At 35.9% G+C, this 25,753-nt stretch overlaps 1 protein-coding gene across 7 annotated transcripts in view; it reads left to right on the forward strand.

Moving 5' to 3' along the window:
• RFX3 (regulatory factor X3) overlaps window positions 1-25,753 on the forward strand; it is a 294,590-nt gene that overhangs the window by 179,784 nt on the left and 89,053 nt on the right. For 6 of the 7 annotated variants that reach the window (XM_059071874.2, XM_067040152.1, XM_059071890.2 and 3 more), the window contains one exon: window positions 17,873-18,131. In XM_059071874.2, coding sequence (XP_058927857.1) covers window positions 17,873-18,131 — 259 coding nt within the window. Of the gene's footprint in view, window positions 1-14,315; window positions 14,365-17,872; window positions 18,132-25,753 lie in introns of all 7 variants that reach the window. The other variant, XM_067040153.1, reaches the window with a different exon arrangement.

Raw genomic sequence — 25,753 nt, forward strand, 5'->3', positions numbered from 1 at the left:
TCAGGGCAGTAGACATTAACTGGTTATGTAGTAGAAAAAAAATGGCTTTCTTATCTAGGGAGGAGTGGGTGCCTCTGAAGCTCAGTTCCATCAGCCTGTTCTTCCATTAGTATTAACTTAGACCAGCTGAGCCAGCTTAGTGCTAAGCTACCCAAAAATGACAGGAAATGAGCCTGTAGAAACATCCACAGTTGTACTTCCTCTTAGTCTGTGGCTGACATTAGTTTAGCAGCTCAAGGGTATCAGGGCCAAGATTTGCTGGTACAGTAGTAAATTTGCTTTGGTTACAGCCATCACATCTGTATTCCAGACAGCAAGAAGAGGGAAGGTGGAAGAAGAGGATATCTTATATATGCTATATACGTACATATATATATATGTGTGTGTGTGTACATACACACACACACACACACACACACACACACACACAGGCTTTCCCAGAAACTCCTAGCTCCATTTTGCTTATATCTCATTGGCCATAACTGTGTAACAAAGTAGTAGTTAGGGGACTTCTGTGGTGGCGCAGTGGTTAAGAATCTGCCTGCCAATGCAGGGGACACAGGTTCGAGCCCTAGTCCGGGAAGATCCCACATGCCGCAGAGTAACTAAGCCTGTGTGCCACAACTACTGAGCCCACGTGCTGCAACTACTGAAGCCTGAGCACCTAGAGCCTATGCTCCACAACAAGAAAAGCCACAGCAATACAAAGCCCATGCACTGCAACGAAGAGTAGCCCCCACTCACCACAGCTGCAGAAAGCCTGAGCGCAGCAACAGACCCAATGAAGCCAAAAATAATTAATTAAAATAAAAAGGGTGTGGAGAACAGGGAACACTCTTGCACTGATGGTGGGAATGTAAATTGATACAGCCACTGTGGAGAACAGTATGGAGTTTCCTTAAAAAACTACAAATAGAACTACCATACGACCCAGCAATCCCACTACTGGGCATATACCCTGAGAAAACCATAATTCAAAGAGAGTCATGTACCAAAATGTTCATTGCAGCTCTATTTACAATAGCCAGGACATGGAAGCAACCTAAGTGTCCATCAACAGACGAATGGATAAAGAAGATGTGGCACATATATACAATAGAATATTACTCAGCCATAAAAAGAAATGAAACTGAGTTATTTGTAATGAGGTGGATGGACCTAGAGTCTGTCATACAGAGTGAAGTAAGTCAGAAGGAGAAAAACAAATACCGTATGCTAACACATATATATGGAATCTAAGAAAAAAAAATGTCATGAAGAGACTAGGGGTAGGACGGGAATAAAACACAGACCTAGTAGAGCATGGACTTCAGGATATGGGGAGGGGGAAGGGTAGGCTGTGACGAAGTGAGAGAGTGGCATGGACATATATACACCTCCAAACGTAGCGTAGGTAGTGGGAAGCAGCCGCATAGCACAGGGAGATCAGCTAGGTGCTTTGTGACCACCTAGAGGGGTGGGATAGGGAGGGTGGGAGGGAGGGGAGACGCAAGAGGGAAGAGATATGGGAACATATGTATATGTATAACTGATTCACTTTGTTATAAAGCAGAAACTAACACACCATAGTAAAACAGTTATACTCCAATAAAGATGTTTAAAGAAAAAATGTAGTAGCTAGCTGCAGAGGAATCTAGGAATGCAGATTTGTAGCTTTCATGTCTGTATGGTAGATGGCAGCAAGGGAAAAGGATAGTTGGCATGGGTGTTGAGAGAGTTAACTCCATAGTATCTATCACGGTCGTTTATCATTGACCCAAGGTAGAGGAGAGTGATTACTAGTGTGTGACTTTGTGAAAGATACACAGCCTGCTTCACTTTCTTCATTTATGAAATATGGAGATAGCTTATCAGAAATATTTTGTGTAGCTTCTGAGAAATTGTAAACACGCAATAAACATTAGTTATCACCGAACAATTATGTGCTCTAGTTTTTTTTTTTTTTTTTTTTTTTTTTACATTTTCCTCTCCTATTTATGGTTCTGAATTCTGCATATTGTCTTGTGCCTTTTAAAACTACCCCACCGCTGACATTCGGGTCTTCCATATAATAGGTAAATGTGAGATTGGTGAGTTCATTCATTCACAAAACCTTAGAAAATCAGCATCTCTAAAGTTGGCTCTTTAAAATTATAAGCCCCATTTAAGTGCGGAAATAATTCAAAGTAAACATCTCATGCCAACATGAATTTTCTATGGCCTGCGAAGTCAGTTGGTTAGATCATGACTAATGAGGTCTAGGTCATGAGTTCATTTGCCACAAAGTCCAATTAATTTTGATCCAGTCTGTGTGGGCCCAGACTGCATCCTCACCTCCAGCTAATTATGTCACAGATGTGCACCATTGGTCAAGATAGAGAAGATGCATCTTTAAAAACCTTTCATTACAATTTCAATTTCAGTACAACTTTTGACTAAAGATTCTGTAGCACCATTTTCATATTTACTAAGGAAACATTGTGTTGCCATGAATTACACTCAAAATTTTAGTAGCTAGAGGACTATGAACATCTTTTTTCAAATATAACCAAAAAAAATTTTTCAGCTTAAGCTATTCCAATCTTTCTGTAATTTTGTAGTGCTGACATTTAACTATGTACAATTTTTGTCCCTAAAGTTCATTTTAAAGCTTTTATACTCCCTCTTTTTATTTGATACACTTATGTGTGTTAGGAGAGAGTATTTCATATTCTTCTGCTCCACCATATTAAATTAATAGCCAACTAGTGTTTGGTCCCTGACTTGGATCACAGTGAGATTCCCACTTCTTTGTGATAATAAATGCTTTTTGCTAATGAAACTCGCAGAAGATAGGGATGCCCTTCTTTATCATGAGCTTTCAAGCACCCAGTACATAGCCTGCAGCCTGTGCATGGTTAGTTAGTAAGTACTGGTTCACTGTTGCTCCTGTCACCAACAGCCCCATGCCAAGTAGCCATAATGCAAGGGGTCTCACTCAGGAGGTGATGATAGCCCTCACAGATATGTGTCATCACTTATGAAAATGTGTAATCATTATAATTTGACAATACTAAAGTATTTACTGGTTCTCTCTATGACTGTGGACGTTACTGGTAGCATAACAGGATTTAACAGTGTGAGTCAGTGAGTGAGGATGTATTTCACGTGAACAACTGAGACTGCTTTATAGTGGTGTGTTGGAGTAGAATAGCTTTTTACTCAAGGGAGAAGGTAACCTAACTCTTGTTCCTGCTTATCATTGCTTCTGTAGGAGCCCACATTTGTGTATTTCCTTGCAATAGTTTTCCCAAGAATATTTTTTACAGGGCTGGATCATAGTCTTGTCCATTGCTATGGATTCTTACAATTTATGATATCTAATAATTTAGTTGATTTTAATTAAAACAGCTGGAAAACAGTGCATACCATGTAGAGAGTCCAATTCAATTGAAATTTCTTGATGTAGCCGAGAAATCTATTTTTTTTAATAATGATTTTTTTTCTTTCCCCCACTCCTTTTTTGACTCATACTTCCCCACTTATTCCTTCATCATTTTAGTCAAAGTGGAAATAAAGACATCATACTATATCTTGTCCAAATTAAGAAATCTTTTTCAAAAGAACTTTTTTAATTTTAAAGGATTTTCTTATATCAAGTGGTCTTTGAAGCTTATCTGTTTAGAGATGATTAGTGTTTTAAAATGTCAAGGTGTTCATTGTAATGGGTATCTATTGCAATATGACTTGACTGGTAGAAAGCATTCTCATAATCTTCCTGTTTAAATTACAGATTTGTCATCAAACCCAATAGAGAATTTACCAAACTGTGTTTCATAAAATGTCCCATTAAAAAGTTCTGTGTTTCACAAGCAGGAAAACACTGCATGAACTTCTTTTGCGGACTCTAAATTTCTGTTAGTTTTTTAAAGGCTCTGAGAAATCCTCTAGGAAAGAAATGTCATGTTTAAAAAACTGACCACAGAACTCTTATCTGAATAATATTCAATAACATCACATGGTATACTTTAGGAGGTGATACATTATTAATATATTGACATTGACTAGATTTATTCAAAATCCATTGGACTCACCTTTATTTGAAAATCATATAGGTAGTGCGTTTTCTGAAGCCATCCAATTATCCTTTCCATATGCTTTTAAAATAATTAATAAAAAACCTTAATAGGGATGCTCTTTTTCTATTTTGTCTTTCAGTGAAATAGTAAGTTTTAGGATTTTGCAGTTAAATTATGCTTTATTATTATCATTTAAATGTTCTCTGCTTAGAAGAAATAGTTGTATGGTATTTCTGTAATTGAGATGAAGAGGCTACTTTCTTTATGCTTCTACTGATATATACATTCAAATCAGTGTAGGATCTGGTTAATGAATCCACTTGCCGCTTGGATTTCAGTAAGTATATGGCTGATTACTTAGAAAGCTCTTGGAGAGAGAACTACCATTTTGTGTAAAAAAGAGCACTGAGGTCCTCTGCATTTAGAGAAGAGCCTGTTTCATTCATCTCCAAAAATGGAAGGATTTTTTTTTTTTAGGTTTATTTCTTGTTGGTATTCAATTTTATTATACTTATTTTTAAAAATTTTTATTGGAGTATAGTTGATTTACAATGTTGTGTTATTTTCAGGGGTATAGCAAAGTGAATCAGTTATAAATATACATATATCCACTCTTTTTTAGATTCCTTTCCCATATAGGCCATTACAGAGTGTTGAGTAGAGTTCCCTGTGTTATATATAGTAGGTCCTTATTAGTTACCTATTTTATATATAGTAGTGTGTATATGTCAATCCCAATCTTCCAATTTATCCCTCCCCTCCTTAACCCCTGGTAACCATAAGTATGTTTTCTACATATGTAACTCTTTCTGTTTTGTAGATAATTTTATTTGTACCCTTTTTTTAGATTCCACGTATAAGCAGTATCATATGATATTTGTCTTTCTCTGTCTGACTTAGACTGACTTCACTCAGTATGACAATCTCTAGGTCCATCCACATTGCTGCAAATGGCATTATTTCATTCTTTTTTACGGCTAACATTCCACTGCATATGTGTACCACATCTTCTTTATCCATTCTTCTGTCTGTGGACATTTAGATTGCTTCCATGTCCTGGCTATTGTAAATAGTGCTGCAATGAACATCTTTTCAAGTTATGGTTTTCTCTGGATATATGCCAAGGAGTGGGATTACTGGATCATATGGTAGCTCTAGTTTTAGTTTCTCAAGGAACCTCAATACCATTCTCCACAGTGGCTGTACCAGTTTACATTGCCACCAACAGTGTAGGAGGGTTCTCTTTTCTCCACACCCTTTCCAGCATTTATTGTTTGTAGATTTTTTGATGATGGACATTCTGACCCGTGTGAGGTGATACTTCATTGTAGTTTTGATTTGTATTTCCCTAATAATTAATGATGTGGAGCATCTTTTCATGTGCTTTTTAGCCATCTGTATGTCTTCTTTGGAGAAATGTCTATTTAGATCTTATGCCCATTTTTTGATTGGGCTTTTTGTTTTTTTGATATTGAGTTTCATGAGCTGTTTGTATATTTTGGAGATTAGTCCCTTGTTGGTTGCTTCATTTGCAAATATTTTCTTCCATTCTGAGGGTTGTCTTTCATTTTGTTTATGGTTTCCTTTGCTGTGCAGAAGCTTTTAAGTTTAATTAGGTCCCATTTGTTTATTTTGGATAGAAAGTTCAGAGATAAACCCCACACACCCATGGTCACCTAATCTATAACAAAGGAGGCAAGAATATACAATGGAGAAAAGAGAGTCTCTTCAACAAGTGGTGCTGGGAAAACTAGACAGCTACATGTAAAAGAATGAAATTAGATCACTCCCTAACACCGTGCACAAAAATAAATTCATAATGAATTAAAGACCTAAAAGTAAACCCAGATACTGTAAAACTCTTAGAGGAAAACATAGGCAGAACACTCTGACATAAATCACAGCAAGATGTTTTGCAATCTGCCTCCTGGAGTAATGGAAGGCTTTCAAATATGGCTTCTCAAAATATCAGAGTTGTGAAGGTCGTGGAGATCATTTATTCTAATCTTTCCACTTTACAGGTGGGTAAACTGAGGCCCAGAGAGGTGCAATAATTTGTACCTCTAGTTAGGTAGTATTTAGAGTTCATATTTTCTGACCTTCAACACATGTTCCTTTCCAGTGATCTGTAGGTAGAGGTCTTTTGATCATGAGTTATTTGGAGATTTGGGGGGAAGGGTTGGCCAATCACAAAAAAAATTTTTAGTAAATTTTATACATTATGCTATTGTATTATTGTATATCTTATTGTAGATAATAAACTCGTGGGTTTTTTTATGACTAGTGACTCTTTAAGACTAAGAGTCTGTTGTTGTTTGTATGAATCATTGTATGGTTTTTAATCCCATCTTATACTTTGTTTGTGTGTGTGTGTTTTTAGTGGGGTGGGGGTACGTGGGCCTCTCACTGCTGTGGCCTCTCCCGTTGCGGAGCACAGGCTCCGGACGCGCAGGCTCAGCGACCATGGCTCATGGGCCCAGCCGCTCCCCGGCATGTGGGATCTTCCTGGACCGGGGCACGAACCCGTGTCTCCTGCATCGGCAGGTGGACTCTCAACCACTGCGCCACCAGGGAAGCCCCCATCTTATACTTTTATAGTTAAATTTATTTTGTGAATATAGGATGTTCTTTGGATATTCATAAAATATATAGAAAAGTCCATATTTACTAATTTTTCAATATCGAATGTTATAGTTAAACAGCTTCCAGAAGAAAACGCTATTATTTGACTGCCCTGGCTGTATTCCTTTTTAATAGTTCTTATTTGTAGAATTAATTGATGCACATTAAGGGCAATTTGCTCTGTGATATTTTCATATCCAGTAGCATAATATCCAGAATAATTCTGCATTGTGACACTTGGAAAAGTTTAGACTTTAAAATTTTCTCTTCCTCTCCTCCCCCCTCCTTTTTTTTTAAAAAAAAAAAGGTGAAAATGAAGGAAATCCACATGTGCTTTTTTAGGTTTAGAACCAACTTGTATTATTTTCTTAAATGAACTTCAGAGACCCAAGTTCAAGTATCATTTCTCCTACTGACTACAGTATAACATCAGGCAAATAACACATTGGCAGCTAGATTTCCTAATTTGTGAAATGGGGATTAATAGTTAAAAGCATTCATTACTAACCAGGTCAGCTTCAGGATGGGGAGGGTGTAATGAGAGCAGGAAATGGGGTCATTTGTATTGTCTGAAAAAACATATTCACTTTTAGTATAGTTACTCTTATAAAACTAACTGCAAAAGAAGTTAAACTTATAAAAATCTCTGCTTGAACAAATATTTGGAAGCTAGAGTGAGAACTCTTTCTTTGGGAGTATGCATTGGAAAAGATTGGGAAACACTGTATTGTGCTTCACAAGAGACTACAGTCTTGTAGATCCCCCAGTTATACAGAGTAGATCCCCCAGCTATATAGAGTTGAAGGCTGCTTCACAAAGGTTGAGCTTTGTAATGGCCAGAAGGTTTTGGAGGGGACAAATCCAACAAATCTTAGTCTGGCCCTCAGAAGGAGTCAGACGAATAGACTTGCCTCCAGGGAATGCTCCGAGGTCCCAAACTGCCTGAGTCCAGCAGTGTGCCTAACTTTGGGTATGGGGCATACCACCTGTTTGCCTGGACTTAGCACCTGGGTTGGCCTCAACAACATACACACGTGCCTTAGCTGCATTTATCCATTTTTGAAAGTCCCAGTTGACAACATATCCATCTCTAACAAGTACCTGGTTTCTCTCTTCCTTTATAGTGAATCCTCTTAGGATTGACCTCATATTCTTCATTCTCTTGCAAGCTGGCTTTTTTCTCCACATTACAATGAAATTGCTCTTATCAAAGTCATTGATGACCTCCATTTGTTAAATCTAATAGACATTCTTCTAGATTAACTTTTCTAAACCTCTAGCAATCAACTAGTCAGCCACTCTATCCTTGATTCGTCTTCTTTGACTTTATATTCTTCTGTTTTCTTCCTCTGTTATTGGATCCTCCTCAGGCTTATTATTGGCCAGTTTTTCTGTGCCCTAAGTTTCCTTATTGTTTCTAACAAAGACATTTCTTCCACAACACTTATGACTATCTGTCGTTCTCCACTATTTAGTTTTAACTTATCTAATATCTGTCTTTTCCCCACTAGAATGTAACTGTCATGTGGGCCCAATACCTTGTTTGTTTGCTTCCCATTCTCTTTCTCATACCTACAACAGTCGTATATGATAGGTGCTCAATATGTATGTGTTGAATGAATTGAATAAAGAATAGCATTTGGGGCTTCTCTGGTGGCGCAGTGATTGGGAGTCTACCTGCTGGTGCAGGGGACGCGGGTTCGTGTCCCAGTCCGGGAAGATCCCACATGCCGCAGAGCGGCTGGACCCGTGAGCCATGGCCGCTGAGCCTGTGCATCCGGAGCCTGTGCTCTGCAACGGGAGAAACCACAGCAGTGAGAGGCCCGCGTGCGCCCCCCCAAAAAAAATAATAAATAAATAGAATAGCATTTGATGACAGGTGAGACACAGGAGCAGATTACTTGGTAGTTTTAAATATACAAGGAAAAAATGAATGGAACTGAATTGAGATGCTGCTAACATACATAGTATTAACACACCTTTTTTTTTCAGTTTTTTTTTCTAGTACAATTTTTTTGAGCTTATATGCATGTATGTGGTTGCTCATTTCTTCCTTTCTTTTTTTTCAAGTATACAGTACAGTACTGTTAACTATAGTCACTACGCTGTACATTAGACCCCCAGAACTTATTCATCTTATAACCAAAAGTTTGTACCCTTAGAACAATATCTCCCCATTTCTCCCACCTCCCAGTCTCTGCACCATTCTGCTCTCTGTTTCAATGAATTTAATTTGTTTTAAATTGGGGTATAGTTGCTTTACAATGTTGTGTTAGTTTCTGCTGTACAACGAAGGTTATCAGCTGTATGTATACATATATCCCCTCCCTCTTGGACCTCCCTCCCAACCCCCACCCCCATTCCACCCCTGTAGGTCACCACAGAGCACCGAGCTGAGGTCCCTGCACTATACAGCAGGTTCCCACTAGCTATCTGTTTTACACATGGTAGTGTATTTATGTCAATCCCAATTTCTCAATTCATCCCACCTCCCACGACCCCCCGCCCCCGTGTCCACACGTTCATTCTCTACATCTGCGTCTCTGTTCCTGTCCTGTAAATAGGTCATCTGTACCATTTTTCTAGATTCCACATATATGTGTTAATAAACAATATTTGTTTTTCTTTCTGGCCTGCTTCACCAATGAGTTTGATTTTTAATATTCCACATATAAGTGATATCATACAATACTTGTCTTTCTCTATCTGACTTACTTCACTTAGCATAATGATCTCAAGGTTCATCCATGTTGTTGCAAATGGCTGAATAAGAAGCAAGTGTTGGAGAGAATGTGGAGAAAAAGAAACTCTTGTGCACGATTGGTGGGAGTGTAAGTTAGTACAGGCATTATGAAAAACAGTATGGAAGTGCTTCAAAAAATTAAAAATAGAACTACCATATGATCCAGCCCAGTTTTTCTTATTTGTAAATTTAGACCAGTAACTCTGGATCAAAATCTTTTATCATGTCATTCCTGCCAAAGTTGATTTAAGTCTATATCTACTTCCCTGACTTCTGTTGTCAGGGCAGATGACCTGTATATGTACTTATTATGTGCACCTTTTTAGTATGCTTCAAAAACCATTAGAGCAGTGAACAGAAATTTTGGTAATGCTTTCATGGATAACTGCCGCAGAATATAAAACTTCTTTTGTAACTGTGGACTTCGACTTTTTTAAAAACTCAAATAAACTAAAAGCACTAATAGTTGTGAAATAGCACTTTTTATCCTTACTCCTGTGAAAGTTGGTCTTCACATTTTTATTATCTTCTAGTACAGTGGTTCTCTAATTGTGTTCCTCAGATCAGCAGCATGTACCTCATCTGAGAAACACCAACCTTGTTAGAAATGCCAGTTTTGGTTCCCTAGTCCTGTTCTACTGAATCAGGAATTCGGGGAATGGAGCCTAGCAATCTGTGTTTTAACAAACCCTTCAGGTGTTCTGATGTGCACTAAAGTGTGAGAACCACTACTTTACAATATACAAATGAAGAATTGAAATGCACAGTAAAGTGTAAATGTCCAGATATCTTTATGTAATGATAATTTAAAGTTATGATTTCAGTACTCTGTACATTATCAACATATATAATATTAAAAATACTACATATGAATGAAAAAGCTCAATTAGTTATTGCAAGGATTATTATTGCATTTTAATAATTCATTCTTGCATTTCCTCTGTAGCTGTTGTGGCAACAGCTCGGTAAATGCTTTTATTTTTTACCTATTGTTTTAGCAGTTGAAATTAGTAGAAATAAGTATGTCTTCTGAATTTAAATCAAGTGTTTCATTAGTGATTCTAGTATTTTATTACTTTATATTTAATTTATTGTTTTTTATTCTTAGGTAATAGCCTCTTATGTTAGGTCACTTGAATTCCTTTCTGAATTACTGTTTTCCCCTTTGGTGTCTTGCACAAAATGGACATGTCACCTCTCTGATGCACGTTCTGCCTTCAGTCTGACTTAGAGCATTCAAGAAATGATCTATGTCAAAACTCAAAAAAGTAGTGCATGTTAGCCAACCAGATATTACATACCACAAGACTACAATTTGTTGAAGATTCCATATAATCTAGCTGCTTCTATGCAGGGCTTTGGTGACTCCCATAAAAACTTCACAATGAAAAACTGTTTAAGAGTTCTTGGTTTCAAGCAGCAGAAACGAAGTCTGGCTTGTTTAAGCAAAACAAAGAATTTATTGAAAGATATTTGTGACTCAGAATTTCTAGGAAGTCTGAAGAATCAAGCTGAGAAAAGACAGGGACAAGCATTGTTAGACAGCAGCCAGACCAAAGGCAAAAACACACCCCAGAAGTTGTCCAGTAAGGACACCACACTACCACAATCATCTCAAACGCTGTTGGCCATAGAGATAGCGCTGTTCCTGCTTTCTCTAACTACAGTTCTCCCAGTTCCCCAATTCTCCTAGCTCCCAAACTTTTTGAAAATATTTAAAACTGATTCATTCTGGCTGTCTTTAGTTACTTATATCCTCAGTCTAGTCCAATCAGACATATATTTGCTAGCACTACATGGAAACACCTTACTATAAGATTACCTCCTCTCTTTATATCTAATGAACATGTTTCAGAATCATCTTACATGGCTTATCTGTGGCAGTGTGCCCTGTTTGCTACTCCCTTTTCTCATGGTTTCCTGTTATCTCTCTGATCTCAGGCCTTTCTTTAGGTTGTTTCTCTGGCTGGAACATTCCCTTACCTCCCCGTACCTTAGCTTCCTTAAACTCCTATCCCAGCTTAAAATAACATCCAAACTTCTTTCCATAGTCCATAATGATGTCTTTAAGCTTTTTAAACAACCATCCACATTGAGAAAATTAGATGTACATTTTTATACTCAGATAAATATACATATGCACACACACACACCATATATGCATATGACAGAAACAAAGTTTCTCAAGATAATTCTTATCCTTACATCAGATATGTTCTGATGTTATCTAGTCTACTATAGTCTCTTTCTTTTTTTAATGCTAGTGTGACCCATTAAATTGTGGATCATGACCCACAGTTTAAAAAATTTGTTTACACTACTTACATGTTTAGTTTTGTGTTTTTTTTTAATAATTTATTTATTTTTGCTGTGTTGGGTCTTCGTTTCTGTGCGAGGGCTTTCTCTAGTTGTGGCAAGTGGGGGCCACTCTTCATCACGGTGCGTGTGCCTCTCACTATCGCGGCCTCTCGTTGCGGAGCACAGGCTCCAGACACACAGGCTCAGTAGTTGTGGCTCATGGGCCTAGTTGCTCCATGGCATGTGGGATCCTCCCAAACCAGGGCTCTAACCTGTGTCCCCTGCATTGGCAGGCAGATTCTCAACCACTGCGCCACCAGGGAAGCCCACATGTTTAGTTTTTATCTACTTTTTAAACCTGATTTGTTTCTAATGTCCGTCTCATTCATTTTAACTAACCATTCTAGATTTCTAATTCCTTCCTAAATACCAGGATCTTTCCTGTGTCATGGCTTTTTCACATGCCACACTATGTCTTCCTGATATATTTTTCTTCCTGTTTTCTATAGGACTGACTTCTTTTTATCCTTCAGTTTCAACCTAAATATCTCTTCTTCAGAGGTAACATTCCTTGACTAGTTGATCTAATATGCATCCTGCCATTTATTACACTTTAATATTCTATTTTTCTCTTTCATAGATTTAAGAAAATGTCTAATGATCTTATCTCCTTTCTTATTTTTGATCACCTGCCCCTTATGTTATGCAGCCCTTATGACAGTAGAGGTCATGTTCCTTTTTTCCCAGGTGCCAGAATAGATGCTCAGTAAATATTTGTTAAAAGAATGTGTACAGAGTAGCCTGAAAGCAATAATACATTGTACCAATGTAAGATATTATAATGATCAACATTACTATATTCGGGCTTCCCTGGTGGTGCAGTGGTTGAGAGTCCGCCTGCCGATGCAGGGGACAGGGGTTCGTGCCCCGGTCCGGGAAGATCCCACATGCCGCGGAGAGGCTGGGCCCCAGAGCCATGGCCACTGAGCCTGCGCGTCCGGAGCCTGTGCTCCACAACGGGAGAGGCCACAACAGTGAGAGACCTGCGTACTGCAAACAACAACAACAAAAAAAAAACAAAAACAAAACATTACTATATTCTATCTTCATAATAACTTTTATGGTGTGAAATTTGGAAGGTATTTTATTTTCTTAATTTGCCATTTTCATACCGTTGCTTGATTTTGTAGTTGACTAGCTTATTGGTGAGAGGATATTCAAGACCTAGGTAAAATACAAAACACATAATTTAGAGATATTATATATCTGGACTTGTGGATAAGACATCTGAAGGTAAAGAAAACAGAAAAATTGGTTATAACTAAAATAAATTGACATACATAATCATCCTAGTGAATAAGCAAGCAGGGAATATTCAGGGTCATGCTTAGTTAAGGTATATGCTAAGGCATGATGGGATGCAAACAGCACTAATTTACTGAATTCAATGGATCAGAGTCCTGACATTTACATAGAACCTGATAATAGAGTCAGCTATGAAGAAGCGTCTGTCAGCAAGTATGCACATATCTATGTGTTTACATTCATTACTGGATACATATGCAGAACAATGGAAAGATTTCTCTTCTGCTATAGAATAGTGTGACACATTATTTTCATAATGGTCTGAGGCAATCAATAAAGAACAAACAAAAGGAACATAGCAGCATCTTTCAAGTGTGCACAGAATTGCTTGGGAATTTAGCTGTTTCAGTAATGTACAGTGCAGAAATAGTTAGCTGCTTTCAATCTGATATGCCAAAAATTGAGTACTTTTCTCAAACGTATGTCTTGGAAATTTCTGGGGAAATACTGTGTAAGCAAAATCTCATATGTATTCATTCTAGCAGTATGAAAGACAAGTTGATCCTAGGTATCAGAATTAAAGAGTTATTATTTCTAGTACCTAGAAAGAAAGAAGTGTTTGTTTTTGTTGGTGGTGCCTTTTATTTTAAACAAAATTTCTCCAGTATTTACTCAGGAGCTTAGAACATTTAGAACTGAAAAGACGTTTAGGAATTATCTGTGCCTGACTCTGGCTCTGGCTCCAGACAGGCCTCCAACAAATGCATTAATGCTTATCTTCTTACCCTTGAAGAACAATGACTAAGGATATTATGGTTTGTCTCTGTTACCCAATCCAATGTTTAAAAGTCTCCTCTCTTCCCCACTGCAAGTGTATAAGTGTCAGAGACAAATTCAGCAACAATTTGTGACACTTCATTTTCTAATGTAATTGTGTCTTTTTTCTCCTAGAAATTACCAGTCTTTACCCCAGTGTGTGTTTATGCAAGCCTTCTCCTCAGTCCCATGGGTTATGATTGAGTAATGAGCATAATTTATGGATTAGGCATATTCTTTAGCAACTTTCACTCTTATCCTGTTCTTTGCTCATGTTTTAGCTAATGAATCATCTCCAACTAGGGGGAAGTATGAAAATCAAAGCTCTTTGCTGCCATATTTTTATGCTGACTTGAGGGCTATAGATACAGATTTTATATATTTGTGATGCATTTGTTTACATTACTGTTGTTCACTGAGGACTAATTATATAAAGGAGTCATACCCCAAAGATGGAGTGATTTAAACCCCGTGGAATGTTTCTCTTATAATAGAGTTGCAACTTCCATGATCATAGAACTTCTGAAATCTAAGTGTACAGTGGTAAGTATCCCCCAAAATAGTCTCGCCTTTTCCATCTCTATTTCTTTACCTCGCAAGTACATCTTCTGCAGATTCCATTCTGAGTAAGAGAGGAGAGTAGTGGGGTGTTAGTAAACAGTTAACTGAGGTGTAAGGAACTCCCAAATAGCAACAGAAAGTCCATATGTTCCCTATACCAGCTTTTGGGACTGTTCCTCAATAGTCATTCACACATATCATTGACATATGTAAAAAGTTAAGTTCTTTTTATGTGACAGAATGGTTGAGAGCATGGGCTAAGTGCAGATTCCAAATCCATTTTTTACCGGCTGTGTGATTTGGATAAAGCTATTTAACCTATCCAAACTTCAAGTATTCACCTTGTCTGTGGAAATAGAAATTATAATAGTACCCATCTCATAAAAGTGTAATGAAGATTAAATGAGTTAATACCTGAAAAGTACATAAAATGGTGCCTGTTGTGTAGTAAATGGTCAGTAAATATTAGCTATCAATAGCCATTATTACATGATTTATTTATAAAATCAACTTACTATTGGGGAGCACACTTAAGCATTTTGTTTGGACTATGGAAAGGAAAGCTGGCACCATTTACTGCATCTGTCAAAGTACTTATTTATTGCCCTATATCTATGTGTACACCTTACTTGGTTATACTTAAATACTAACATCAGATTGTGTTATTTTAAGCACAGCTGAATAGGGTCATTATCATATTTAGCAGACATAAATTTAAATGACCTCACTTTTCTTTTCATCTAAATTTGAAATCAACATGGCTGTTTTATTTTATTAAATAAATATATAATGAAAGAAATACATAAATGAGGTATCCAGTTGGGAAATACAACAATAATGAGAAGAACTGTGTATTTTAAATGGCATTTTTCTATCTATAAATAAAATGTTCTCTATGGAGTTGTTTCTGTCACCACCCCAAACTGAAATTTGTACGTCGATCTGTGGTGGCTCTTTCTGGAAAGCAGTAACTTTACCCAGCGTGGAATAGTTTTGGAGCACTCTAATTATTTTACTAAAATTTACATTAGAAGTTACATTACAGATTAATCTGTAATGGGTTAAAATGACCTGTTTTAAATAATACAGAAAAATGTTGGACTAGTTTAGCACAATTTCTCAATTGTGCCAACCAATTTGTTTGGTTTAAGAAAACAAAAGAAGGATTTATGTTTTAGAAATTTACGGAAGTCACCATTATGTCAAATTGTACTTTCAAACAGAATCATATTCTATTTGTTGGTTAGTGTGCCCACTGTGTAGCTGCAACTGTGTTAAGTGTTGAGGGTACATATGGGAATAAAACATAATTTCATGGGAGTGTGAATACATGAGGAAATTCACAGTGTATGGAGAGCTGTATTTCAGGTATGCACAAGGTGTTAGGAAAGTACAGAGAACAAAACATAACAGGCCTGTGAGGAGTGGCCACAGAGGACAAAGAGTGCGGAAAAGTAATTCTGAGATAAGGTGACGCTTGAACTAAGAGTTTAAGGGTGATTTAGACAAAAGAAGAGAGCTGAAGAAAAATGTAAAGGCCTGCTAGGCAGAGGAAAACATGAGATATAGCAGGGAGGCAAGAGAAGATGGCACGTTACAGGGACCAACAAAAAGGTCAGTGTGGTGTAAGCGAAGAAAGCACTTGAAGACATGACTGGTATCAAGTCCAGAGATCATGCAGGCATCGGCTCTGATGGTTTTTATAAGGCAGGTCAAGGGTTGTGAATTACTTCCGAAGGCAAGAGAGAATCATGGAAAGGTTTTTAAGAAAAGCTTTATTTTCATATTTGCATTTTAGAGAAATTCCCCTGGCAGCAAAGTGAAGATAGATTGGAAGAGAGCCCGAATAGAGGAAGGAGAACTAATTAGAAGAGTTATAATGGAGAACATTATGAGTTAAGGCGAGTGAGTACAAGAATGGAAAGGAGAATTGGAGAAATATTTAGAAGGTAAAATTAGCAGGATTTAGTGACTGATGTCAATCTGAGCACGGAAGTCAGCAGTAATTTCCAAAGCTGAGGGTTGTGGTGCTGCCCTCTGCTGAGAGGGGGGGGGAGTATAGGAGAAAGAGCAAGAGAGAGAAAGAATTCCCTTTTAGGCATATGTTCAATTTTACATTTGAGACTTCCCATATATCATGGGGTTCCCTAACAGAGATAACCAGGTGGCTGTTAGAAACCTAGATTTAAAACTGTTAAAGTCTAACTAGAAAGTGGCGCTATCAACTTACGAGCACGTATATGGTCATGTAGTATATGATAAAGGTATATGGTCTGAATAAACATGAGAAAAAAATAAGATCTGAAAACGGAGACCTCAGAAATTACCAGTATTTAATGTGCCAGAAAAATGGAGCCTCCAAAAGCTCTCGAAACATAGTGATTAAAACAAGTAAAAAGTGAAAAAACAATGTCATAGAAACTAATGAACAAGAGATGTTAAAACAGAAAGACCTTGCACATAGAAAATGTCTGCAAATATCTACACCAAACTGTCAGTGCTGCCTAGCTCTGGAACGTGGTGTTGAAGAGAATGACCAAAAAACTGGGAATTTTAGTTGGATATTTAAGATTTTAAATAAAGTATTTTATACCTCTTTACTATTTTTGCAACTTCTTGTGAGCTTATACTACTTGCAAGTAAAAATAAAAGTTATGTTAAAATGTAAGTTATAGTCAATTGAATAGTAAAAATAAATCAGTCGAACAAGCTGCTTAATCAGAACAGAAAGAGGAGGGAAAGGGCAACATGGCGTGGTCAACAATATTATACTGCAGATAGGTCAAGAAAGATGAGGACTGACAGCAGCCTTTTAGCTTGGTATTTAGATGTGGTCACAAGTGACCTTATTAAAAGCACTTTCAGTGAAAGGCTAAGGGCAGAAGCTTGACTGCAGTTGTTGGGTAGCGGAAAGTGAGGCCATGAGGTGGCATAGTCATCACATCAATGAGAAACTTGAGTGTAAAGAAAAAGAAAGAGGGATTTAGGGCCCATGGTAAGTGAAATCTTTGCTCAAGATCTTTATGGTGGCAAGAAAAAGATCCAGGCTAGCTACCTTAGTCATGGAGGTTTACTGCAAGTCACCCAGGAGTGTGAAGTAGCGTGGGGAGCTGACTTGCAGCCCCCAGTCATTCTGGATTCCAGCTTTCCTAAAACTGGGATTTGCAGGAAGTTTTGTAAGAAATTTAATAAGTCACACAGCAGGATTTCTTGGAGGGAAGAGACCTGAGCTTATTTATTATATGCTGGAGGTAGGCACCAGTAGAGGCGAAAGCTCTAAAGTATAGAAAAGTGTTAAGGTACTTATAAAGAAATGTACCTTTAGTTTGGAAAGTAAACCCAACTATTTCTGGGAATGAAGTTTCATATAAAATACAAAAACTCACCATGTTCCAAAGGCTAAGGTGATATATTTTAAACATATATTCACACTAGAAAGAAATAAATAAGATGATATAAATAAATGTCTTTCTTTTTTCTTCTTCTAAAGCCGAACAACAACTTATCCTTACACAGAAACGCAGATGTACAGCCAAAACACTGGAGGGAATTACTTTGATACTCAAGGGAGTTCTGCACAGGTGACTACCGTGGTCTCATCCCACAGTATGGTGGGCACTGGTGGGATTCAGATGGGTGTCACGGGAGGACAACTCATCAGCAGCTCTGGAGGAACCTATCTGATTGGCAATTCAATGGAGAATTCTGGTCACTCAGTGACACATACCACTCGGGCTTCCCCAGCGACAGTAAGTATTTGAGTTTTTATTTGTTTAATTTAGGTTCTTGATAGCCTCTATTGTACATTTTTCTCTTTAGAGAGAAAAAATCCAAAACACTGGGCTGGGGCAACAATGTGTTGTGCAGTTTTAGTGTGTAATTTTTTCTAATGTATGTTAAGATCTGTACTTAAATAGTAAAATTAAAAATGTTTACCCATATGCCATATGTAAAGTCATTTTGCATTCTATCAGAGGGACACTTTGGGAAGCACTGATCTAGGTGATTTCAAGGAAAAACATTTATATTGGCTCTGATCATAGGTATGAGCAAATAATATCTTAGGAATACAACTACATATTTGAGTTTTCAAGTTTTTAATATTAAATAAATATATTTATTTTGACACAAGATATCTTAATGTGCTAAAATGCTATAATAGAAATAGTAATAAGAACCTGTGCATAATTTGATATCCTCAAACTCTGTAACCTGGCCTTTCCATTTTTACCTCAACTAAGCATAGGGAGAATAATCATTTAGAACCACCTAGCTAACGTAGAAATGGAATTGATTTTCTAGATGTTTCATGTAAAAGGGGCCTGGGGATTTGAATTAAGTGCATATACCCCTTTTCCATAATCCTACCATATAGTTTGTTCTTATAATGAAATAGAAACAAATTGGGTAGAAAATAATTATATGAGAGGCTTTACATTTTTCATTTTGTGGATTTTCTTCATGATATAATAGTTACTTGGTAAGTATTTTGTATATACTTTTTTCTGTTTGTAATGATTACATGTGTTCATACTTTCATCATTTAGTATCTTTTCCCTAATCCATTTTTTCAAGCCCTTTATTTTTAATTCACTATTTTCTGGTAACATCAGAACAGATAACTAACCGTCCTAAGTGGAGAGTTCTTTTTTTGTCATTTTTTCTTTGTATTTTTGAAGCATTTCTAATGACCATTTCTCTCTTGCTTTTGATAACACTAAATACAGTATTTCTAAACCTTTTAGTCACAGCAGTATATTTATGTAGAATAGAAACTAAATCATAGCTTCTCTGTACCTCAGTTCCCCTGTCAATAAAATAAGGGGTTAGTTAGATGAAATGATTTCCTAATTTCCTCTCAGCTTTAAAATCATAATATTTACCAACGAATTGTAAAATGTTCTAGATGTAAAATAACTGTATCTTTACCATTAAAGGAAAAGAGGAATATTAGGTACCAGTACTGTATAATGCTCCTGATACAGGCCATCCAGAAAGTGATTTTCAGTGGAAAGGGAAGTACTTGCCACTTACCAAGGCCTTAGGAAAACTAGAAAAAATGAGAAGAGTCGTTTCCCACTTTCGTTTCATCTATCCTCTCTCATGCTGGCTTACCAGCGCTCCATCCCCACTCTTCTCCTGCTTCACCTTCCCCAGGCACTGCTACTTGCCTTCACATTGAATTTTAGCTATCTGCTAAACATCCTCATGAGCTAGATATGGGTTTACTAAATTTACTAGTGCTATCACTGAGTTAACTAAATTGATTATTCCAGGTCATGTATATATAGGTATAAACATTAGCAGGATGAATTTTATAGCTTGATTTTTTCGTTTGTTTTTCTGTATAGAGTGTGAAAAATGACATGACTCCTTAAGTTATCCATTACACAAATTTGGTGCAATTTTGATTATATTAATTGGTAAATTAACACAAAATAACTGACTTATAACAGCTGAGAATAGTGGGAAAACTATTTTTAAAAAATCAGTTCCTAGTGTCAGTTGCACATATTAATTCACACTTTTAAAAAGGCATTAATATTTAAGGTTCTGTTAAGGATGTTTTTTTGTTTTCATTTTTACAAGAAAATCTCCTTTTTAGCAAAAGGAGTTTAAAAGTTAAAGAGAGAACTTTTGCATGGAAAAATCATAAAGTGTCCTCATCAAAGCACATGATAGTGACATATGATAGATACATATTATCTAAATATACATCTGCTAGTAATTATTACCTTACATTTATTACCACAGTTTATATTTGATTTAGATCCCCCCCTCAGTCGTGCTGAAGATCTTCATCTGCTTCATTCACAGTGAGGTGGTGATTCTGTACACAGTTTCACATCTATTCCTATAGTAAAGTTAACAAAGTTTAAGTGCTATGACACCTATTTAAGATTTCCTCCCATCCTCCCCTTGCCAAATGCTAGAAAATTTGTGCTATGTATTATAGTTGTTTAGACTCCTAAAACTCTAGATTTTTTGGTAAGTGCTGTGTCATTAAAGGAGATTTGCTTATTTTCATGTACCTTTTTCATTCACTGTAGAGCCATACAAAGAATGTCTGTGAGCACAGTCTTTAAGAACCTGTTAGTCAAGATGCAAGCCATTTCTTTCCAAACGTTGAGCCAGACTGTGCCATGTAAATTCAGTTTTTTCTGACTGTTCTTTAGTGTTCAACCTATCACCCGTAGCATGCCTGATGCAGCTAACTGGGTAGGAGTAGCCTCTACTATTGCCAGAATTCCTGACAGTAGTAGTCAATTGGGCTGTTCCTTACAAGCCTGTAATAAGTGGAATGTGTAGTCAGTTAATTCAGTTGATGTGAAACTAGTTAAATTTGAGGGCTTGGGAACAGCACAAACCTAATACCTTTACGCGGTTCCTGGTTACCAAGGTTTCCTGCTGTGGTTCCCAGAATAATTGCCTTTGCTGTCTCTTACATTTGACTCTGTCTATATAGAAATACTTTCACTTAAATTTATTAGGAATAACTTTCTGCCACAAAGAGGCTTTACTCCAACGTGCAAACCAACTTCTCAGGATAAATCAGTGAAAAGAGATGATTTGAAATTGAAGCCACTACTAAGAAAAATAAATGATCAGCACTTGAAATATTTTGTTACCTAGTCTAATAGTCAATGTAAAACCATCTTTCTTATAATAGAAGGATCTTTACATTAATGGAGAATTTTTATTTGAGCATATGATTTACTTTAGTTTTATAACCTTAAGTGAAAAACTATTTTACATAAACATGTTTTAGTATTTCATTTTTGCTATGCATTGTAAAATGTTTCAGTTTTCAAGGTACATAGAAATTTCAGAATTTTTTAAAAGATTATTATGGTAACATATTAAATTTTATTTGATGAATATATTATGGTACAAACTACCAATATTCAGATTTGCTCAAAATACTTTTTCTCCTTTTACTGTGCTCTTTTATTTGGTCAATGGCGTCCATGTGTATAAATTATTAAATATGTGTGTATGTATATATATTTTTACTTATTTAAATATAAGTATAAGCTTATACACATTTAAAAGGCATTTCCTGCTGATAGTATTAAATAAGAATTTTCAAAAAGATTATGTAATATTTTTTATTGGAACATCACTGGGTATGACTTCAGCTAAGTTACTACTTGAGTAAATGTTTTACATTTCATTAAATTAGTGCTAGGGATCTATTTATTGTTAACATTTCAGGAGAACATGGGCATTAAGGTAGAAGAGTTGACTACAGTCATATCTGAACTCATTATGCCTTGATCTTCCTTCTAAATACCTCTCCATAGTGTTTCCTTATGTGTCTTTATTCATTGTAAACTCTAATTTATTTTTCATCATTTTTTATATAACCATATTTTTTTTAGAATTTTGGAACTGGAACACATTTTGCATTTGAGAATCAAAAATTTGTGATTGTAGTCAGTGATGTTTTTGTATTTATCACAACATAGTTTATCTTATACCAGACTATATAATAATAAGCAATTTGCTATAAGAAGCTTAATTTATTCATTCCTCCATAAAATAACATTTGAATTCTTATAATGAGATGGTTATTCATGGAGTTGTTTTTTCTTCTTGATAAGAAAACTAACTAAATTAGATTACATTAATCATTTTTGAGACTGTGATATGAAAGCTTATTTTCTACTTTTCTGTATATACATTTAGTAATTATATATGTTAAATGGCTCTTGCTAAAATTAGATCCCATCAAAGGGCACAAGGAAAATGTGTTGAAACTAATATTGTTCATATCTCTACCTTTTTTGATTAATGAAAAATAATGTAATTTTTTCAGTTGTTTGGAGGAAAATTTCAATGTCCATCTACTGCTATATAAGTTAAAGTTTGGCCTATCTTATATAATTTATAGCAAGTTAAGAATTCATTCAAGAACTGTAGATGCTTTTATTTCTTTATCCTTGGGTTTGCCTGTAAAGTTTTTATGAATTTATTTATGTGAATTAGTTATACATTCTTAAGTTGTGCAATTCAAAAGATAAAGTGCATAATGCAGTGTCCCTCTCACTCCTGTTCCTCAGTTCTTCTCCTTAGAGGCAATCAAAGTAAAGTTATCAAGTTCTTTGAGTATCACTCTGGAGATATTCTGAATGTACAAGCAGAATGTCTCGCTTTCCCTCCCATTAGCATTTTTTTTTTTTTACAAATAGTAACAAAAATACTGACTCTTGCTTTTATTTCCCATCTAACGGTGTATGTCAGAGATTTTTTTATATCAATACTTGAAGGGCTTCTTTATATTTATGGGGAAATGGCTATATTAGAAGGAGCTGAACTGCCCATTCTTCTTAGCAAAGGGTAAAAAATGTTAAAATAATGTTGGATTACTTCTTATGGCTATATAGAGATAGAAAAGCAACATAGTCACATGAGACACAAATTTCTCTGTAATTGTCATATATAAAGATACGCTTGGAAGAAAGTTTTTGTTAGAAATGTGATGTTATGCATAAATCAGTTATTTTATATATTACATATTACAAAAATAATAAATTTCTATTTTAAATAATTTTCTTAGTTTTACACTTAGCCTGAATGATTTAAAAATGAAAGTCAAGCAAAACTACTTTCTCCACTTATTTTGGCAGAAGTATGTATGACCATTATGATCTTAGTATTTTCTGTTTTCCTGTGTCCCATTTTCCCAGGCCAACCTGAGCTCTCAGATAAAACTCCTCAGAGAGAGTAACATGAATCTTCTGCTTTCTGCACTAAATCCTAAATTGACTGAAGGTTCTGGGACCTCATTTTCAAAGCACTTAATAAAATGGGACTTTGAATGACTAGTAGTCTCCATTGCTTCATCTATATTCCATTCAGCTGTCAGTCAGTTTCACACTGCTCCAGCCTTGAAGCTGATAAGATCTAGAGGCAGTAATTTTATGGTTAAGACTGTAAGACATTCTACTCCTAGAAATCTTGGTAAACTAGAAGGTTAAGACAAACAGAATGACAGGGGCCTTCAGCTCCTCCTGAGCACAGCTGATGGATTCCCTTCTAAAGCAAAATACGAGTTATTTTAACTTTTAGTTATTTCATACCGAAACAGCATTTCAGAACCACAGGTTTGTTGCAGCATGCCAGAAATGGCTAGATTCTATTTCATCCAAAATCTAGATTAGGAAGGTTTAATGATATTTGCAAATTCTACTTATAAATATGGAAGTAAACTATGTTCCAGGTGACCTGTTGTATACCTTTAACTTTATCCTTATATTTATAAATCAAATTGCAAGTTAATTTACTAGTTTGAAACGACTGTGGATTTTGAAGGAAAAAAATCACTAATGTTTCATTTATGGAGACTAGGTGATCCAGATAAAATATGAAATGTATTGGTGGCAAATTAAACTATACTGTCATCTGTGAGTTACATATGAGTCAGTATTAGACCCATAAAATTTAATACTGCCTGTTCCACTGGCCCATGTCTTTTATTTTAATGAGGGAAAATTCAAAACGATGCCTATCACCAATTATCAATTCTCAAATGAAAGGGAGTTTCTCCATGTTCCCATGTTTATGAGTTCATCCTCCAAAAGCATGTGATTTGGTTACCACTTTCTCAGTATGCATAACTACAGTTGTAATTATTGGCTGTGGAATTATTTGGTTTCTCTTAAAACCTAGGTTTTTAAAAATTATAACTGTTGGTGCCCCAAAATTTCATGGGCTAGGGATGTTGTAATCTATCTGTTGAATGTTAAAATAATTTAACTCATTTATTTAAAATTTACCCCCATAAGTTTTAGTAACTTTTCCCATCTGCCTTGTGAGAAAGGAAGATGTGATTTTTAATTGTGCTTTCAAAATTATAGGAAAGATGCAATTAGATAAGAGAAGGAAATATAAAATTAGGAAGGAGGTAAAGAGGTCAGAATTCGCAGATGATATGATTGTGTACCTGATAAAAATCATAGAGAATCAAATGAAAAACTATAACAAATAATAAGATAATTTAGTAAAGTGACTTAGTACAAAATTAATATACAAAGAAATCAATAGCTTTTCTAAATACAAATGACAGTAGCTAGAAAATAATATAAGCAAAGATCTCATAATAAACTCAGAATATACCAGGCAGTAAACTAACAATATATGTGCAAGATCCAGCTGCTGAATAAAACTTTTTAAAGTTCCTAAGGGACACAAAAAGAAGCTTGAGTAATTGAAAGAGAAGTTTCAGTATCAAACGTTTTGAATCTCCCTAAATTAACTTAAAATTTTTTATATGATCCTAATCAAGATACCAGTAGATTTTTTTCTTTTATAAGGAAGGCTGTTGGGCTTCCCTAGTGGCGCAGTGGTTGAGAGTCCGCCTGCCGATGCAGGGGACACGGGTTCGTGCCCCGGTCCGGGAAGATCCCACATGCCGCAGAGCGGCTGGGCCAGTGAGCCATGGCCGCTGAGCCTGTGCGTCCGGAGCCTGTGCTCCGCAACGGGAGAGGCCACAGCAGTGAGAGGGCCGCGTACTGCAAAAAAAGAAAAAAAAGAAAGGCTGTTTACATAAATAAACATGCAAGAATAGTGAAGAAAGTTGTATAAAAAGAAAAACATATATAAAATTAATAATTAAAACAGAATTGTCTAGGCACATGAATAGACCAGTATAGGCCAGTAATAGACTAAAGACCATAAATAGGCCAAATGCATATAAGAATACAACATATGACAAATATGACATTGCCTGTCAATAGAGAAATGATGAATTATTGATAAATGATGCTTGGGACAACTGGATAACTATTTTTAAAAGAAAATTAGATTGGTTCCATACATTACTCCTTATATAAAAATTAATTTCACTTGGATGAAAATTTTTTTTTATTATTCTGTTATAGTGGGGAAACATGATGTAAAATTCAGATCCTACAAAAAAATACATTGATGTGATCAACTACATAAAAATAAAAACATTCCATATGACAGAAACCACAGCAACAAAAGGCAACAGTGAAACAACAAGCTCACATAAAGTTTTGAAATGTTATATTCAAAGCATGAATTCGTTTAATATATAGACCACTCAGAAAAAAAAGAGACCAAAATGAGGAAGGCATTTGAAGAAGCAGTTCACTGAAAAGGAAATGAAAAATAAACTACAAAGAGATACCATTTTTCATCTCCCACACAGGCAAAGTTAAAAAGTTAGTAAACCTTGGCGAAAGTGTAAAGAAACAGGCAGTCTCATTGTTCATAGTAATCTTAATTGGTACAGGATTGGAGAACAATAAGGAAATTTTTATTAAGATTGAAAATATACATAACCACTGACTCAGAGATTACTTCTAGGAATTTAATCCACTGATGATACTCTTACATATGTGAA

The sequence above is a fragment of the Kogia breviceps genome, chromosome 8 (genome assembly GCF_026419965.1).
Source record: "Kogia breviceps isolate mKogBre1 chromosome 8, mKogBre1 haplotype 1, whole genome shotgun sequence".
Classification (NCBI taxonomy): Eukaryota; Metazoa; Chordata; class Mammalia; order Artiodactyla; family Physeteridae; genus Kogia; species Kogia breviceps.